The sequence below is a fragment of the Colias croceus genome, chromosome 17, assembly GCF_905220415.1.
Source record: "Colias croceus chromosome 17, ilColCroc2.1".
NCBI lineage: Eukaryota > Metazoa > Arthropoda > Insecta > Lepidoptera > Pieridae > Colias > Colias croceus.
This window is the reverse complement of record NC_059553.1, coordinates 5,511,424-5,531,908: the sequence shown is the minus strand read 5'-3', so window position 1 is coordinate 5,531,908 and position 20,485 is coordinate 5,511,424. Positions and strand designations below refer to the sequence as shown.

At 32.6% G+C, this 20,485-nt stretch overlaps 2 protein-coding genes across 4 annotated transcripts; both read right to left on the bottom strand.

Moving 5' to 3' along the window:
- Positions 1–24: 24 nt before the first annotated feature.
- On the bottom strand, positions 25–4,109 carry LOC123699106 (vesicle transport protein USE1). 2 transcript variants are annotated; one of them, XM_045645978.1, is made up of 7 exons: positions 3,793–4,108; positions 3,059–3,517; positions 2,878–2,971; positions 2,541–2,667; positions 2,007–2,212; positions 470–611; positions 25–162 (listed from the first exon to the last, which is right to left on the bottom strand). In XM_045645978.1, the coding sequence occupies exons 2-7, from the start codon at positions 3,253–3,255 to the stop codon at positions 113–115; spliced, it is 816 nt and encodes a 271-aa protein (XP_045501934.1). In that variant the 5' UTR covers positions 3,256–3,517; positions 3,793–4,108; the 3' UTR covers positions 25–112. The 2 variants fall into 2 exon arrangements, with proteins under 2 accessions (XP_045501934.1, XP_045501935.1); XM_045645979.1 differs by having other exon boundaries at positions 86–162; positions 3,059–4,109.
- A 1,391-nt stretch (positions 4,110–5,500) lies between these two features.
- On the bottom strand, positions 5,501–13,961 carry LOC123699102 (zinc finger protein 431-like). 2 transcript variants are annotated; one of them, XM_045645974.1, is made up of 11 exons: positions 13,718–13,961; positions 13,374–13,511; positions 12,656–13,213; positions 12,271–12,438; positions 11,858–11,973; positions 11,612–11,722; positions 10,657–10,863; positions 7,734–7,814; positions 7,536–7,647; positions 6,227–6,334; positions 5,501–5,990 (listed from the first exon to the last, which is right to left on the bottom strand). In XM_045645974.1, the coding sequence occupies exons 1-11, from the start codon at positions 13,859–13,861 to the stop codon at positions 5,814–5,816; spliced, it is 1,920 nt and encodes a 639-aa protein (XP_045501930.1). In that variant the 5' UTR covers positions 13,862–13,961; the 3' UTR covers positions 5,501–5,813. The 2 variants fall into 2 exon arrangements, with proteins under 2 accessions (XP_045501930.1, XP_045501931.1); XM_045645975.1 differs by lacking the exon at positions 7,734–7,814 and having other exon boundaries at positions 13,718–13,960.
- Positions 13,962–20,485: the final 6,524 nt, after the last annotated feature.

The window sequence follows — 20,485 nt, the reverse complement described above, 5'->3', positions numbered from 1 at the left end:
TGTCTTTTAATTATTAAACCACCGGAATAATTAAATTATAATATACATTAAAATATATTCAAATATACAAATAAATAACACATACCAAATAATATTATTAACATCGACTAATTTACATGTCAGTTTTTCTTTTCTTCATTACTTTCATGAAGAGAACCATATCTGAAATGATAAAAAAAAACTCAAATATCTACAATCATAAAAGATATACTTAATGATTTTTCTACTGTAAGTATATTTTTATATGTGCATTTAACACTAGAAATTTAACTTGCCCTTGTGTATGTAATAACCACATTTTTTCAGTTAAAAAGGAACTCATTTGGACATTAATAATATTTTTATTTTTATTTTATAGCATTCAAATCCTTTATAAATATATTTTTTTAACGAATAGAAAAAATTCCCTCACGAGACGGGATTCGAACCCGCGTCTTACATTATTCTTTAAAAATTTAGTAGTACTCACTTATAAATATGACCATGACTGCAGCCAACATGAGCCACAACCAGCATTTCCATGCACTGCGACTGTGTTCTTGTAACCTCTCCGATTCAACTTTTAGTGACATTAAGTTCTTATCGGTGAGATCTGATGACTTCTTTAACGCCTGCAAAAATAGAATAGAATGAAAAATTTGTAAGTAGCAATTTTACATTTTTTTTTGCCAAAAGTATAATTCGCGTTTATTTTCTTGAACTTTGCTATTTATTTAAATGTAGAATTGTAAGTTATTGCAAGGATAAGCCAACACTATTTCCCGTAAATAACAATTTCAAGAATTTCTAGTTTTCCGTGAGTCATAATATTATTGATTTTTCACTAAATGAGTATTATTCTTACAATATTTTATAGGGCAAGTCGAATGCTTTTTTTCTACTTTTTTAACTTAGAATCATTCACATCACTAATTATTATTCAGAAATCTAAATATTAATAAATTAAATATAATGTAAGTAATAGTATTATCTAATATATAAAAATCAATGCCACTTTTCGTTGTAATTCCATAACTCGAGAACGGCTGAACCGATTTCGATAATTCTTTTTTTATTATATTCCTTGAAGTACGAGGATGGTTCTTATGTAGAGAAAACGTAAACATGTACCACGGGCGAAGCCGGGGCGGACCGCTAGTATAATATAAGATCTGGTGCTTATAGAAGAAGATCCTGCAGCAATACAACTAATGATGCAGAGCCTTGCAGATGCAAGCAGAGAAGTTGGCCTGGAAATCAATGCCAGTAAAACAAAATTGATGTCAAACTCTAGGGAACTAGATGTTATGGTAGATGGCAAAAAGATCGAATATGTCAAAGAATATATTTACTTAGGACAGATAATTTCCCCTTCAGATGTCATGACAAAAGAAATTAACAGACGAATAGCTCAAGGATGGAGGAAATACTGGTCGTTGAAGGAAATAATGAAAAGTAGGGTGCTGGACAATCGTATAAAAAAGAAAACGTTCGACACTTGTATTCTCCCAGTTCTCTCTTATGGCTGCGAAACCTGGTCGACAACACACTACCACAGAGAGAAGCTTATAAAATGTCAACGTGCCATGGAACGAAGCATGCTAGGGCTGAAAATCAAAGACAGAGTCAGGAACGCAGACATAAGGAAAAGAACAAAGCTCACAGACATACTTACCCGGATAGACACCCAAAAATGGAGATGGACAGGTCATTTGCTACGCCATCCCATTAATAAATGGAGCAAGCAAGTCACCCTCTGGCTACCAAGAGACGGCAAAAGAAGCAGGGGTCGCCAAGTTAGAAGATGGGAAGATGACTTGAAACAGACTGCAGGACCATTTTGGATGAGAGTAGCAAGGGACAGGTTACATTGGAAGGAATTGGAGGAGGCCTATGCCAAAAGGCACACCGAACTTAGGGACCTCTTGTAACCCTATGTTTAGGAATAAAAGGCTATATATTATATATTATAAGTAATAGTAATTGTTCTCATTTGAGTAATTAAAGAGGACCGTGAACCTTCATACCTCAGTATCAGCTTTGATAATTTTGCTAGCAATCTGCGATTGTTCCTTCAAACTTTTAGTGAGAAGTACCATGTTCTCCGCCACTTTCTCTTGCATATTTTGGTGATATTTGAGCAATGAATCAATGTCTTCCTGACTGCTGCTGTTACTTGTGAAATTTGGTGCTTTTATTATGTTCCGTTTCCTCAATGTATCATCGCTGTCTTCTGTAAATATGGAAGTAAATTGTTGTAATTTCGTAATAATTGTTAAGATGTTTGGGTAGTTTAAGTTACACTTTACAAGCTAAGAAATCAAATACAATAGAAACAAAAATGCAATGTCTGGTTGTGTACGCATTTATGTATGTATGTTTGTTTCTGTTTCACCAAAAAACCACTGAGCAGATTTCATTAATAATTTGCAATGTAGATATAGAAAACTAACTAAACTGTATTCATTCATGAAACCACTCAGCAATGCTAATTTAAAATATATCTAATAACATATCAATCATATGTTGCAATTAGAATAATACAATTGAAATACACTCACCAGTTCCAAACAATTCAGATCTTAGTTCTAAACCATACTTTGCTACAGTTTTCTGATGAATCTCTTGGGCTGCTGCATCGGCAGACATAGTGGCTGCTCCGTGAGATAATAATTGCACAGCTTCTAACTGAAGAAATAATTAAATTATTGTAGTCCGTGCAACAGATATAAATTAAATCATTGGTATAGTAAAACCAGGCCTAGTTTTTAAAATGGACTAAATATGGTAGGTATATAAATTTATAAAGAATAGAAAAATGGTAGGTATTACATGTATAATTGGTAATTTCATATTATATTATGTATATATTTGGTTTGTACTTTAGTATAAACTCACTTTTTCCATAGGGCTATTGAGTGTACTAGTCTGAATCAATCCCTTCAAAAATGCAGCCCTTTTTATATATTCCGGCATATCTTTTAGTGGTTTGCTAGAAAATAGTAGACAAAAAAAATTAATAGGTATAATATGTATATTATGAATTGAAATGTTAGTGCAGAAATTACATAGCACTTACTCAGGATTTTCATTTTTTAATTCAGTTATTAATTCCTCTAAGTTTTGCACGTATTGTTTTAGACGACAGTCTTCATCCAAAGACTCATCTTTTGCAATCGATTCACATTTATTTAAAAGTATTCTTACATTTACTTCTGTTCTTGTTCTTGTAGGCAAAGTGCAATTTCCCATTCGAGGATCTACTTGAATTGGCATTTTGGCTCTCAGAATCAATTAAACACAAATATTATTTTTTGAATGCTTTCAAGTCTTTATGGACTTAATCCAAAGAATAATTTATAACATTTAAATTTTAAATTATTCGATATTTTGGAATTGTAAACAAAGTATTGATCCACAACACCTCCAGTCTCCACGTCAAATGTCAATTATCTGTCATCTGTCACTGTCAAGCACAGATGTCGAATTTGTTGTGGATGGGTGAGTATTTGATACTCTTTTTATCGAAAACTATGAACTTATTTTGATGAAACAGAATTTGTAATTAATATTTAAAAATGTTAAGTCATAAAATAACGATACTTAAGTGCAGTTAATCCATAATATAAAGATAAATATTATGTAGTCAAGAAAGTTCTTGCCTGGCCCTCTGAGATCACATATTTTATTTATTTATTTAAAGACGCACCAACAGTAGCTCAATTTGTAACATAATATAGAATTCATACATAAAATCTTATTCTAAATTGGCTACTAATTATTATAGGTAGAGTCTGGCCAGTCAGACCATACATTTTAAATAAATCTGCCTCACAGCATTCTTTATAGTTTTATCCATATTTCAACACTAAAACCAAGAAATTCGCAAATAATTTGACCCGTGTACAACAAAACTGACAACTAACTACGCAGAAACGCCATGATAACATTCCAGATAGTGTGGCCGCTACAAAAAACACTGGGTTCAGCTTTGGCTGGCCAGACTCTATATACAGCATATCGCATAACGTGGGATTTAAAACACATTCATATTATTAGGAGATACCATTGGATTTTGGAGTAAAACTTACTAGAGTTACACTAATAAATGTAATCTTAGATTACAAAATAAAGTACAGATGGAGCATGACAACCGCCCGTCGCCCTTGTCAAAGAAAATACGAAATCAAAAACAAATACGTCGCTGCACCAGTGCTATAGCGCATAAAGTGTCATGCAATACGTCAAAAAGGGTTTGCAATTTTAGTAAAAAAATGCCGTTTTGTGATAATAAAACGCTGTAAAATTTCTTCCCGAAAACAAAAAAAAAAGATTAAACATCGTTTCACAGGTTTTCTGTAGATTATTTGGCTGATTTATTTCTTTAATACGAATAATAATTTTACAGATATGAAGGAATACAAAACTTCAACGTATGTTGCCAGTATTTTGAAAATGAATTTGCCATTTTTATTGGTAAAACGGTAAAATGGTTAAAAGATCTTCAGGGTAATGCTGTTGGATTTTTCGATCGTGAATGTGATTATTTGTATAGTGCACTAAAGTTTCATGATAATTATTAGATTATTTTAATAAGCATAATACATTATTTTGTTACTTTTATAAAGCTTAAAAACGTCATAGTCGTTTTCGCTAGCGATTTAATTTATGTGAACTCCATGATGGATATGATGAAAATAAAATGTCCCGTATTCTCGACTAAAAACAACCGCTATTCGTATTCATATATTATGAAAAATAAAAAATAATATAATTATTATAGTTAATATTGAAACTTTTTTTATGTAATTTATTTAATAAAAAATTGAATACAATTATTTTGTCCATATATAGCTTTAGTAGGCAGGTACTTTATGTAATAAAAGAATTTAAATAAAAATTAAAACTTGACTTCTTGTATATAGCCTACGTCACTACCGCCACTAACATAATAATTCAGATCATTGCAATGAAACCTCACAACTCAAAATCGGTCCAACGGTTTATACTGCAGGGCGTGTCAAAGAAATATTATACATACATCCATAAACTCGAAAAACATAACCCTCTTTTGTCCGTAGTCGGGGAAAAATTTGGGAAATTTTTCAATATCTGGCAACATTACACGCACACAGAAGCACCGTGTACGTACAGCGCAGCGGCGAAATGACAGCACACATAGCTTTATTGAAAATGACGATAAATTATTCGGTTTAGTTCGGCAACGCTCCATCTGTCTTTTATTTTGTAATCTAAGAATGTAATAATATATTTTTGTTCTCTGGGACATTTAAATTTAATAGTACTGGCAATCTTATTTAAGGCACCGACTGCCGTGCAACCGAGATTATTCTAATATTGCCCCTGCGGCAGATAGGTGAGTAGCCAGCTTAAGCAAAGATGTTTACGTTACACTATGGTCAAACTAACTATGGTAGTGCGATGGTAGATAAGGTGACCGTGAATTTTTTTTGACTTTGCATCATCTTACGAATTATGTATCTCGAGGAACTAAATAAAATTTACATTTTCTTTTCCCTTGTTTATTTGCTAATAAATCGTTTTGGAAATTACATTACTTAGGGCGGCCGTACACGGACCGCTTCAAGCATTTGAGACTGACGGCTTGAAGCCGCGACCCCGCGGTAAACTATGCACAATCATTCACTGCCGTACTGCTCGAGCTGCCCGTGTACCGCCGCTCTTACATGTTTATTTAAAAATTATAAATTAGAACAAATAAGTAGGTATGTGTAATACAAAGCAATGTTAGATTCCCTTAAACGAACTCCGCCAATATATCCGTAAAAAATAATTAAGTTACACTGGCAATATTAGGTGTCAATGTAGTCCATTGGCTTTAATATTTTCGTCTTTGGAAATATCTTGTGTACTCTTTTCTTGTGTGTATACAGAGAAGCTTTTTGTCGGAATGTTACCCCACATACATTGCAAGATAAAGGTCGATCTCCACTATGTATTAATTGGTGTTCATATAGGCTCTTTTTTGTCTGTGGACAAAAAATATCGATAAGTAAGTACTTTAAAAAGCAGGAAAAATAGGTATTAAATTGGTCTTTATTTATAAAAGGATAAAAGAGTATTAAGAGATTTGGCTGATTGTGTAGAACAAATTGTATTATATAATATGGATACTTATGGCAACACATTGTTCAAATAATAATAATCAACGGGTATGTAGGTGATGCATGTCTTCTTTAAAATTAAAAATAATAATATCCCTTACGCCGAAAGTTTTCCCACATATTTGACACACTTTATTTTTGGGAGTTGCAGGCATACCATCGTGAACGGTTTTCACGTGTCGTTTTATACTGCTGCGTGAAGAAAATAACTGTAAGTAGCAAATAATATATTTAACTGTACCTAAAATCATAATAAAAGTAAAGATTTCTAAAGAAACACTAAATTCGAGTGGAACTAGTGTATTGCGTATTTCTTTAAAAAATCTCTACTATAAAAATATGCAGTTCCATCTAGAGGTAATAATACAAAGTCATAAGTCATAACAAAGGATTAATTCACATTGTATCAATTCATAATCGACTGTTAGACGTAACTTTTGGTTTAATATTTTTGTGGATGGATAGGATAGATGATGATTGATGATTAGATTTATATTTTGTCAATGTTTCCTATTAGAACATGTTTAGCTATCGAATGCTATAAAATGCCGCCTTTCTTTGAATCGTGGGCATTCGCCTAGGAGCTCAGACGTTGTTTATACGACGTTTGACCCAACTACCCTCACTTTGCTAATAGTCGTTAACTTGCTGTGATTTGTTATGAACTGTCTACATCAATTATGCAGTTGTGTAGAATCACAGTACATTCTTATTAGATTCAAACTAATAATGAACGCAGCGCCCCGTGTAATTTCTAAACTAGGTATTTCTTTATCGTTTTTTCCTTAGGGCAAAGTCGGTGACCTTTTTTAACAGACTTCAAAAAAAGGAGGAGGTTATCAATTCGGCCGGTATGTTTTTTTTAAATGTATGTACACCGATTACGCCGAGGTTTCTGAACCGATTTACGTGATTATTTTTTTATTTGATGCGGAATAGGTTCGAATTGGTCCCATAAAAATTTGATTCGGGTAGGCCCAGTAGTTTTTATTTTATGAGCATTTTTGTCTGATCTTGATGACTTATTGAAATCTAGCATGTAACTTTGATTCACTTCCCGGTTACCAATTGAGCTGAAATTTTGTATACATATGTAAATTGGATAGCGATGAAAAATTATCATGACATAGAGCTGATTTCGTGATAGAATCGGAAGGTGGCCATAGGAACTCAGTGATTAATTGACTCGACGTTATCGAGTTTGGGCTCGTTTGATTTTTTATAGTTTATAATTTATCGAACCATTTAGAACATAATTATGTACGACGTACGAGAGTTTGATTAGAAAGGTTTTATTATTCAGCGTCACCAATCTATGAAGGATATTTTCAATTGATTTTAATTTAAAATGAGTTTTATTCGTCGAAAGTCTATAAATTATGTCTCATGTTAATTTTGCAATGTATGTACCTTGTTACATATAGTACACTTGTGTTGCGTTTTTCCCAAATGCTGGCTGTGTATGTGATCTCGAATCTCCACCTTGGATCGGAAACCCTTTCCGCAAGTATCACAAATAAACCTGCAATAATATTGTATTCATAAAATAATGGAAATTATTACAACATGGACTTATATCCAACATACATATTAACAGATTTGACTGACCGGTTGGCTTGGTTGGTAGTGGCCCTGCCTTCCAAGTAGGGAATGCAATCCCGACTCGAGATTGCAAATTCGGGATCCCGCGGGATTAGAAATATCAATCCCGCGGGATCCCGGAATTTTCGGGATCCCGTCTAATTTAAAAAAAAAAGTTGAATTCAGATGACAGAAAAAGCTAATAACTGCCTGTTTGTGATAGTGAGGTTAACTTAAATAACATATTACTCGAGAGAAAATAAAAACCTTTAAAATAATAATCTTACCAACTAAATAATAATCAGGTTGTAAGGAAATTAACGCAGGTAAATTAGGTAATCAAAACAGCTTCTTTCAAGGGAATTAGGAAAAAAAGTGATTTTGACATTTTCAAAAACAAAGGGTTACCCGTCAATTCCCAGTGTCACCTGTAGGTGACAGTAGTTTAATTTTTTTTTTCTACCACATGACAATTTATTTTTGAATTCTACCATGTTTGTATCAAAGCTTATTAATTGAAATATCCATGTTTTTTTTCTGGCAAAGCTAACTATATGCTATATATCAAATTTGTTTAGTTGTTTCGCGCGTATTTGAGGTAGTCAGAGTTTGTGTGATTCCTTGAAGTGTAAAGTGATATAAAAATGTCCCGACAGTAAGTATTGTTTTTTTTCTTATTACATATAGTAAATGAATGTTTTATCTATAATATAAATATATTTTATGATAAAAATAACTAATAGCATTATAATAACTTTATTATTCCTAATTCATTGTAAGTAATAAAAAGACTGTTGTTTATATTTTGTCTTATTGACATGTGGTGATATTGTTTTAGAACTTGTTTACGTATTACAGGTTGACGTTAGATGAGATTACCTAGGAGTTTCTCGCTGGAGAAGACCCAGGCGATATTATTTCACTTCCTCCTGATGATGGTGTGGTGACTGACGAAGATAGTGGAGATGAAAATGACGCTAGTATTTTTCATTTTTCAATGCAAAATATGCATCGCATCTTTGCATGCTTTGAACACAAGTAGAATGTCAAAATAACCCTTCCGTTTTTTGAGAAAATTGTGTAACTACATGACGAAGAAGAAGTCGAAATACCGAAGAAAAAAGACCTTACAAAGCTTCTGATGAAATTATTGCCGCCATGTGGCATGACAACAGCATCGTCATCATTGTATCCAACTAACACGGATTGGATCATATCATAAAAGTAGATCGCATTGGATTTGTGGATAAAAAACGTGTTTTGGCATAGAAGCAGCTTGCCAAAATGCATGGCTGATCAATGGGCTGATGAAACTAACTGGACCTACTAAGATTTCCAGCGAAATGTGGTAACCGTAATTCTGCCTATATATTCTCAGTACAAATGAGAGTGCCCACAGAAGTGAGGAGTGCTGGAACTGCGGACGACCACTCGGCAGTAGATGGCTCACAGTGTAGATGCAGGTACTGTCACCAACGCACTAGAAAAATATGCGCCAAGTGCAATATCGGTTTACTCCTAAAGTGTTGGTACATGTTCCACAATAAATAAGTAATGTATTTTTTTTCTACTTGTTCATAAATAAATATTATCATAATAATTTATATTTTATTCCCAACAAAAAAAAAACCTCGTTAGTCCTTTAGAGTTCTAAGTTAAAACAATGCCCAGTGTCACCTGTAGGTGACACCCTCATAAAAAAAATGGGGGGTAGTATTATTTTTTTGTCCTCTGTTTTTGTCTTCGCTAGATGTATTTAAACTATTTCAGTAAAAGAGAAATGCAAAATTGCTATTAACTTAGACATGGGAATTGAAGAGTTAATAGCATCTGCTAAACGGCATCTAATGTCCGTTGCAATGTACCCCGCTGCTGAGAATGCCCTCTCCGACTCAACGCTGGTTGGCAACAGCGTGGCGAAGCAATTATATGCAAACTGCAAAAATAACCCCCTTGTTCCTCCACACACAAACAAGCCCATTTCTTTTTAAATGGTAGATTCTAATTTGTCTAAGCTCGTGGACGTGGATATACGTGCAAAAGGACTTTTTCGCGTCGCTGACCACTGCCGCCCAATCCCGTCAATCTCGAACGGGATCTCGTCATATGATGCGTCGGGATTGATCCCGAAAAATTACACGAGATCTCGCGAGATCGGGATCCCGCGGGATCGGGATTGCATTCCCTACTTCCAAGCCAGAGGTCGTGGGTTCGATTCAATCCCGGGGCAAATATTTGTGTGATGAACATAGATGTTTGCTCTGTGTCTGAGTGTTAATTATCTATACAGGGTTACTTGTAAAACACCAGCAACCTCGCAGGACAAGATAGCTAACATCATAAGTAACAACAACACAAATTATCAAAAGTCGTAGAACGACTTTTGATAATTTGTTAGATTTTATTTTCATACAAAAATAAATATTCATTTAATTTTCCGTTTGAAAATTATAAACTCTACGCGCATTCCAAAAATTACGTAAACAAGAAGCGAACGGGAGGGGAAAGGGGGCGTCGCGACGTCCTTTGGATAATGAATAGAACATAGACTTACAAATGTTAGGAGAGTACAATAAAAGCTTAAAAAATCATTTAAAAATAATTTATTGCGTTATGCCAAAAGTCGTAGAACAAATGTTGTTACTTATGATGTTAGCTATCTTGTCCTGCGAGGTTGCCGGTGTTTTACAAATAACCCTGTATAAGTATTTATTTAAAATTATATATGTATGTTTATCAGACATCTGGTTTCCATAACACAGGCGGAAGCTTAGTATGGGATCAGATTGTGCCGTGTGTGAAAAATTGTCCTGAAATATTTATTTATTTATTTAATGATTCATTATCAAGTATATTAAAATACATAAATTGAATGCATTGAACATTTGTATAAAGAATATATCCAAAAAAAAATAATCACTACTTTTTTTTATAAATGACCACTACTTACCTAAGTATTATTTTATCTTTGGCATGTGCTTTAGCATACTTCAAATGGTTATCATAAGTGGCTTTAGACACAAATTTTTTGTCGCAAAGCGCACAATCGTAACTCTCTCGCTCAGAATGTATATTATGAACGTGCACACACATCACATCTGCGCGGATAAATTTGCCACATTGCGCGCATTGTTCTTTAGGTATACCCGCGTGGACTCTAGAAAAAAGAAAATTGGTTGTGACAATTATATTTCAAACATTGATGTAGGTACCTTATGTCGCCTCAACATAGGCCAGCGCATTCGCCAAGAACCTTATTTATTTGGCACTTTTAATACATCATACAACATTTTTATTTTTATGGTACTTATTTTTTGGGTTCCACAGGCAGTTTTCACTTTGATAGAGCTCAATAAATTTAAATGTTTCCTCGTTACTCATATTGTTCGCCATTTTGTCAAGTTAGGTGTTAATTCGCCGCAAGAAAAAAACGTGCACTCCTGATCGCTGCTACGGTCAAACTGATCGCGCGGCCAATGTGTGGATGGGGCGCCAAGCTTGCGACAAGTGTCCTTTGATGTTGCCGACACCGCGCGGCAAGCTCGCAAGCGCGCTGGCTAACGTTCAAATACCTACCACCAACGCGCCAACGCCCGTTCTACACATTGGACCAGTGCATGTGCCAGCGCGCGTTGGCCTGTGTGTAGTGCCGGCATTATACAAAAAGAATTACAATCAAACTCAAAAATTATCCAACACAAAACTCTATTCATGTATTTAAGACATTCTTTATTAAGAGTTAATATTTATGCTAATGTTAGTTTATTTGAGTTTATTATGAGAATGATTTCAAATTATACGGGATCAGACTTAGTCCACGCATAGTCCCCAAGCGAATTCAAAAAGTAAAAATAGTAGAAAAAATAAAATAACTTTATTACTATAGATTATTTTCAGTGACTTACCGTTCATGTTTTTTCAAATTACTTTTATATAAAAATGCTTTCCCGCACTTAGAGCACCTATGGCCCTCTCTGTGATGCTTCAATATGTGTTTGTAGCGCATATTTGATGATCTAAAAGTTTATATTTACATTTAATTTATCTATTTATAGTTATATCTATATATGTATTAACTACTTTTTAGTGAAGCAAAATTATCTAACTTCCTATAATTTTTCTCAATACACATGTTAAAAAGCAATACTTACTCAAAATATTGACTACACTGTGGGCATGAATAGCCTAGAGCAGTAGGCTTATCACGAAGAGGCTTGCTTAATCTTGGCCTCGAACCAGGATTTTTTGTTACAGGTGTCCTTTTTATCTGAAAGTGTTTCTCAGGATGTTATCTACCAAGGAAATAGAAAGCAGACCTATGAGATGATTTTTATTAATGAACTTATAATATGAAAATTAATACATTTAACACAATTAGTATTTAAACATTATTCATAAGATTCTCCAAATTAAAGCGATTAGTTTAAAGATATAAAATAGGTGGTGCAAGTTACCACTTTTTTAATAAAAAAAAAGTATCTTATTGTTTATATCCCAGCAATCTTTAACATTTATTACACAAAATATAGGTACAATGCATTTAATTTTTTTTTACTTTACTTACTTTTATGTCATGGAAGGACATGAGATGCCAGTATAAAACATTTTTATTAAATAAATCTTCATTACATAAATTACACTTGTAGAATTTGGTGTGTTCATTCATGTGTACTTTTAGACGAGTCGTCTTAAAATATTGGAAGCATTGACTGCATTTCTCAAAGTCTGGCTTCTGAAATTTGATAATTAAATTATTGTTAGTGATTCTGTTTCAGACAGTTTAATATTTTTAGAAACTCAATATAGATTTGTGGTTAACAACAACAAAAGATTTTATCCTATTTGGACCTCTTTTATTATTTATAATTAAACAATTTTTAATAGTTAGTAACACAAATAACAAGAAAAAATAAGGCATAATGTTTTGAATAAAATTACATTGGACTTACATTGGTGTGTAATTTATAATAATGTTTTTCCACAATATTTGCAGTTCTAAATACTTGAACACAGAGGTCGCACTTGTTATATGCCTCAATATAACTTCTTTTCAATTTCTTTTTTTCTTTCAGCGACTCTATTACATGCTCACTTGCTTTGATTTGTATATAACATTTCTTACTTTCTTTATCACTAGAACTAAGATTGGTGCTAATTAGATGAAAGGTAGAAATGTCTTCTTCTATATCATCTGTTTCATTTAAACATTTATTTGTGTCTTCAATTTTTATGCTATCCTCTGATGAAATTTTATCTGCATTTCTGACATCACCAGATATTGTTTCATCAGTAGAATTTATAATGATATTATCAAATTGAATGTTTAATGAATCATTCTCACAGTCTTCTAATCTATCTATAGTATCAAAATCAGCTTCTTTTTTTATGAATATCTCTGGACTATAAATAATATAATTGTCTGTGGAATCATCAGAGTTAAACATGTGAGTGTAGGTGTTTTGATGAAATTTTGTTAGCTGAGACAGAGATTTTCCCAGTATGTTAATCTGAAAAGTGTTTCATAACACAATATTGTATTAAATGAAAAATATATTATGCTTAATTTTGTTTTCTATTCACTAATTGTGAATTTTCACAATTGTAGTCCATTTTTTTTAATCAATCTCTGCATGGAATTTGTTAAATAAAAATATTATCTATACTCACAGCAATAGAACCATTGGTCATCAATGATAATTTTTTCTGTGATAAACAAGCCTGCTTTTTAAAGCTAGTTTGTTTCTTGATCACAGCTCTGCATTCCCAACAAACATGTAAATTAACAATATCTTGTAAGAATCCTCTCTGAAAAGAAACAATTTATTTTGTAATTAACTACCAACCTACCCATTTTTGAAAAAAAACAAAGACAAATATGTAATCTCTTTTTTCAAGTTGATATGATATTTTTGTAGTGATAGCAGTCGGTAATAAACGTCGATTTAAAAAGACCAAGCCAATGTTTCAAGAGGTATTCAGTGGGTAAATTTAAACCATAAATAGGTACTCACGCTGTATGCCTCAGTATCCGCCGACAGTAAATAATATAAATAATTTATCCCGTCGCTAATTTTACAAAGCTGAAATAGTTTTCTGTCAGTACATAAGCAAGTACAACAAATCTGTTTTAGAGATAATTCTGATAAAACATCCATTTTACGTAAATATTTATTTAATAGCACATTTGAATGAAATTATGAATTATACAAAGACATGGAACATTTATTAATGTTGATATAAATCATTACAATTTACAATGTCAAAATTGTCAATTAATTGTCTTCTCATCTCATGGCAATTAGATTGCGTTTCACGGAGGTTTCACGAAAGAGTTCCCCTGCCGTTATGTTGGCATACCTGACTGTCAAAAACGTCAAAGAGCTTAGAAGCGTTACAGAGTTGTCGAGGTTTTCCGAGATTTATAAATGTTTTAGAGATTTGGCATCTCATCATCTGGATTTATAAATCTCGGAAAACCTCGACAACTCTGTAAAGCTTCTAAGCTCTTTGACGTTTTTGACAGTCAGGTATGCCAACATAACGGCAGGGGAACTCTTTCGTGAAACGCACTATAGCTGTGGCTGTGGCAAATATAAACAGCCTCAGAGCAATAAACCTATAGAGTTCTTATATCGAGACAGAACAAAATACATATTTTCTAATCTACTTACTCTTAGTCAATAACAGCATAAGCCAGATTGAGATAGCGATAGAGTATCTGCACTGTCTTCAAACGTAGCGCGCCGGCAGTCAGTTTGTTTTCCAACCAGCTGGTGGGCTCAGTGCGTCAAGTGTTTATAACGAAATATTTAGAAAATATAAAGTGTACAGTGTTTCTTTTTATTTGTCAGTGTGCTAAAATAACTATTGTATGTTTAGCTACCGGCTATCACTAGTCGAATGGGAGTTTTGGATAAAAACAATGTAAAAATATCTTTCCATCGGTAAGTGATTTTCAGCAAATTGATAAATATTTATGTATTAAACCTATTTGAAGGTTTTATCAAGCGCTTTTTTGTAATTTTATGTTGTAACTGTAACATTTACCCACTTTATGGGGTTGTGGAATACAAAATAATGAAGTAATTTTTAAAAAATGTCACAATAATATCACGTTTGGCATTTTGTTTACCACCGTAGTGTTGTAACACATCTAGCGTATATTATCGATTTATGACAAAAAATCTATTTCATATTAACGTTGATTTATTTATTTTGTTTCTTATATCAGATTTATATGTAGTTGTTGTTGCAAATAATAGATGTAAATTTTTTACCGCAAGAAAATAAAAAATACCACGTGATTGTTTTATTTGACTTATGTGTTTTAGTTTTAGTTTGTTGTTTATTAATTTCTCTTTTAGATTATTAATAAATTCATTTTGTTTTAGATTTCCAGAGCTAAATAAAAAATGGGTATAAAACATGAGACATGAGTAGATTGGACGCCGCCACAATTTGCTATATTGTGTTCACTGCATTTCGAGCCTGCGTGTTATCAAGATGGATACTCTAGAAGAATTGTGCAATCTTACGCTTACGTTTTTTTTTGTTCCTGTAGATAATAAATACATTTGATTAAAGAAAGTGAATTTTTATTTTGAAATTTTTTACACCTAAGTTACTTTAAAATTTAAATGTGTAACTGTGTGAAAATTAAACGGTTGATTAAATGACAGTTCTCATAGATGAGAAACTACTATTGAAATACATACTTAATGTACATACGTTTTCAAAGAAAAACCCGCATAGTTCCCATTCCTGTTGGATTTACGGGATCAAAAGTAATTTTTCCAAATTTCATTGTAATCGGTTTAGTAGTATTCGCGTGAAAGAGTAACAAACATCCATCCTCACAAACTTTCGCTTTATTAGTAGGATGTTAGGAAAATGTTTTCATTAAGACTGTCCTTTTATTAACTTGTTAAAATTAAAATGCTGCATGATTCCTTCATGCTGACTGTGCCTTTCTCCTCACTCCTTTAACTTTATCATCATTTCCATCTTTATTTTAAATTATGTAGTTACATTTCAAGCGTGTTTAAAGAAAATCCTGCACAGTTCCCGTTCACGTGGGATTTCCGGGATAAAACCTATCCTATGTGTGTATGTACAAAATTTCATTGTAATCGGTTCCGCAGTGAAAGAGTAACATCCATTCTCGCATAATTTCGCATTTATTATATACGTAGGATTAAACAAATAATGTATTCAACTGTAATTAATTATTAGTTTTGTTTTTTTTTTTTTATTTATTATTTCACGAAACCTTAAATGCAAAATACATTCACGATTTTATCGATTGAAGCACATCCCATCACTATCACCTTCTATCTATCTAAATACGTACCTATAGTAAAAATGGTGCCATGACTATGTTGAAACGTAGCTTGTTGTCTATAGCTGTCTCATTCTTTCATACGACGTTTTCTTTAGATAGAGAGAAACAAATATATGTAAATTGTATACGCTCGATACAAGTACTCTATAGGTATATTGCACTGAGTAAACAGCAATAAGCATAATATTGGCAAATGGCAGGTTTTTTTTTAAATAATTTATTCATAATCATGGATACAAGTCTTTCAGTCGCAATCGCAAATGGCAGGTAATCTGTAATGTTGCCTGCCCGTGCATATTTATTTGCCATCTTTGTTGCCAGCTACGAATAATTGAATAGTAATTAGCCCTACATCTTAGAATCTTCCTTACATACACCAGGGCCAATCCCTTCCAAAATGATAAAAACCTAAAAAAATAGTAGTAGGATGAAACCCATTAGAAAAGGAAGGGAATGTGATAAAAATTAAAGGAAAAATAAATTACAGACAATCCGAGTTCAGGAAGTGGGAGGGGGGGAGCTTTTAAGGCTAAAAAATGGTTTCTCTTGATTTCCGTCAAAACTACAAGTCCTATGGAAAAAAGTTCAATGGCAAAGTTGTAGGTAATAAAAAGTTCTACAACTTTTGTATTTACAATATTTTTTCACATAACCTCAAAATTTAGGTGAAAAATTCATGTTTTTAACCGACTTCAAAAAAAGGAGGAGGTTATCAATTCGGCCGGTATGTTTTTTTTTTATGTATGTACACCGATTACTCCGAGGTTTCTGAACCGATTTACGTGATTTTTTTGGTCTAAGATCCGAATATGAAACGAAACCTAACGGTTTGATAAGAGAATCAAATTTATTTTATAATAAATTTCATATATTATAAAATAAATTAAAAATGGGTAGACAACAGAAATCCTGGACAGAATATTTTTAATTATTTTTTGAAAAAATATTTTTCATAAAATGTTGCAAAATGAAGATAATAATAAAATTTTATACTGGACTTAAAGTATAGAGCATATAGAATGTGCAATCGTAGGGTAGACTATTATTTACCTGGACGAACTACTGGGTAGACAGGTATAAACAGGTATGTCAATACTAGTTACTTTCACTAGATTTGATAATAGAAAAAAATTATATCAGCATAAGCGCTGTTTTATTCTGAATACGATGATATAGGGTAGACTGCAAAAAAATTGGTCCTAATAGGGGTATACAAAATTTAAAAATTTCAATTTCAACCAAATTTCAACGCGTCCGGAAATGAGTGACATATAGATCTGAGGTAAGTATAGTGTATACTGTGCTGTGATACTGTGTGATAATAAAGGACCGAACATTGCTGTTGTGTCTCATGGGATCGTGAATATAAGAAAGTGCGCATGCTCGGTATGTAAACTTTATAGAGAGTAGAGGTACCTCTGCTATCCTCCATATTGTAAACAGCCCCTTTAGCCAAACGTCAAAACGCAAATGAAAAGGAATAAAAAGGAATAGAATCCGCTAGCGATACTAATTATCATAAGCGTACGATATTTCGCTAAGGATTTGTTCACCCTACCAACGACGAAGACGACCACTAACAAAATTTTCATCCAGTCACAATTTAACCCTTATTCAAACGCGAGCCTCTGGAGGAGTTAACAAAAAAGTAAGATACGTTCCTGGGTAATTTTGGGTCGTAGATTTCAAAAATGCACACAAAAGAGGGGTTAGTGGGGGGGAAGTAACCTTTTTTTGGTGGGAAGTATATATCCCGTCATCTGTTTTCTCTTGTAAAAAGGTTGGAAAGGTGGGAACTATAGCTCCCAGTGTCCTAGTATGACACCAATATTTTCAAACACTAGCTAGTTGCCCTGACTCTACTTGTGAATTAAATATTATCGTTAAAAATTATATAGATCATATTTTTTAATAAAGCAGTTGAAAGTACTCATCAATGCAAGTTTCTTTTACTAAGGGAAGAATTCGGGAATTGAAAAATGAATGACTTCAACATAAACAAGGCATTTTTCTAAAACAAAATAATAGCAATAGGTAAATACTAAATACTAATGTAAGATGTCTAATTATCTGATCAGGAAATAATGAATAATAATAAATAAGTTGCTTAAACCAACTAAAAAAGATTATTTAGACACACGGATTTTATATATAGAATTTCCGAATGTCGTGTGCAGTGAAGAACACTGGGATGATATCTTCCCACTTATAGACTTAATTTCAATCGACTCTACCAAGGTATAAACTAAAGATTCTGGGCATATTTTTACGTTTCACGCAACCGTAATATAGTCTAGTTTACATAGCTAAAACTCAAATCTACTTATCTAATTTTTTTTCAGCACTACACAAAAAACTAAAAAAATAACGGTCGTTTTCGGTGGCAAAATCACGTCACCTGACTTTGACGTGTGTTTACCATGACATGTAATGTAATAATTCTCTGAAAGGAGTTTCCATGAAAAAAAGTTCTCTGAAATGTTAAGATTGCGTAGATAAATATTAAACTGCATTAGGTTTAAGCATATAAAAATAAAACACGATTTACTTCAATCTGAGACGTGGGAAGTATAGCTCCCAGCGTTTTAATAAGGGTTAACAAAATTGTGAAAAACACACTTAAAAATAAAATATTACAATTTCCTGTCGTTCTGGTGATTGGAATTTTTTTTTGCGAATAATAAATGAAGATTTTTCGTAGAAACGGTGGCTCCTAGAAAAAAATGTATTGGAAGTTTTTTATAGATAATTTTATGATCTATAATTTTGGTCCCAGGTAATTATACGATTAACTTACCATCTCGGCGAAAATCGCAAAAAACCTATTTTTTTATTTATTGACCTCGAAATTTTTTTCTTTTCGAGTACCAGTATGTAAAAAGAAGACCTAAAATATTATGTAAAAGTCTACCTGCTTATCATGCATTCACAGGTTGTGACTACACTGCGGCATTTTTTAATAAAGGAAAGGTTAAAATATTAAAAAAAAATGAAACGTATCAAACTATTTTTGCGTCATTAACTGATGAAGCTGATTTTTTTATCGATGAAAAAATGAATGCTGTTCAAGAGTTTACAGCACAAATGTATGGTATAGAGCACTGTCAAACAGTTAATGATGCGAGAATTCGTATTTTTATGAAGAAGTACGGGGCAAAAGAAGACAACGAACAATTTTTAAACAAAATTAAAAGTTTTGACTCCAACTTTATACCGCCTTGTTGGATTTCCCTACTACAAAAAATTTAAAGAACAATAATATATGTAAATTCTATGTGGCTTAATGCAACTGATTATAAAAAAAACCTTTTATCAGCGTACATATACATATATTTATATATATTTATTTGTTTAATTTGTGTTATATTATTTAATATTTTTGTATGATATTAAATATATTAAATTCTTATGTATATAATTAATTAATTTGTTAGCAACATTTTTTTAGTTGCTCCGAAATAACGCATACTGAATTCAAATGTCAGTTGCTCCAAAATAACATGTACCTACTGTTTACAATATCGTACGCTTATGACAATTATTAGTATCGCTAGCGGATTCTATTCCTTTTTATTCCTTTTCATTTGCGTTTTGACGTTTGGCTAAAGGGGCTGTTTACAATATGGAGGATAGCAGAGGTACCTCTACTCTCTATAAAGTTTACATACCGAGCATGCGCACTTTCTTATATTCACGATCCCATGAGACACAACAGCAATGTTCGGTCCTTTATTATCACACAGTATACACTATACTTACCTCAGATCTATATGTCACTCATTTCCGGACGCGTTGAAATTGAAATCTTAAAATTTTGTATACCCATATTAGGACCAATTTTTTTGCAGTCTACCCTATATCATCGTGTTCAGAATAAAACAGCGCATAAGCTGATATAATTTTTTTTCTATTATCAAATCTAGTGAAAGTAACTAGTATTGACATACCTGTTTATACCTGTCTACCCAGTAGTTCGTCCAGGTAAATAATAGTCTACCCTACGATTGCACATTCTGCTCTATACTTTAAGTCCAGTATAAAATTTTATTATTATCTTCATTTTGCAACATTTTATGAAAAATATTTTTTCAAAAAATAATTAAAAATATTCTGTCCAGGATTTCTGTTGTCTACCCATTTTTAATTTATTTTATAATATATGAAATTTATTATAAAATAAATTTGATTCTCTTATCAAACCGTTAGGTTTCGTTTCATATTCGGATAGACCATTTTGTTCGATGCGGGATGGTGTCGAATTGGTCCCATAAAAATTTTATTCGGATAGGCCTAGTAGTTTTTATTTTATGGGCATTTTTGCAAGTGCAAGTTTGAAGTCGGTTGTTTTTTATTTTTAAAGTGAAACTTTTATTACATCGTCTCAAACTTTTTGGTCTGTGTAGCGCATGTCGCGTGTATCGCGGCTGCCGAGTAGGTA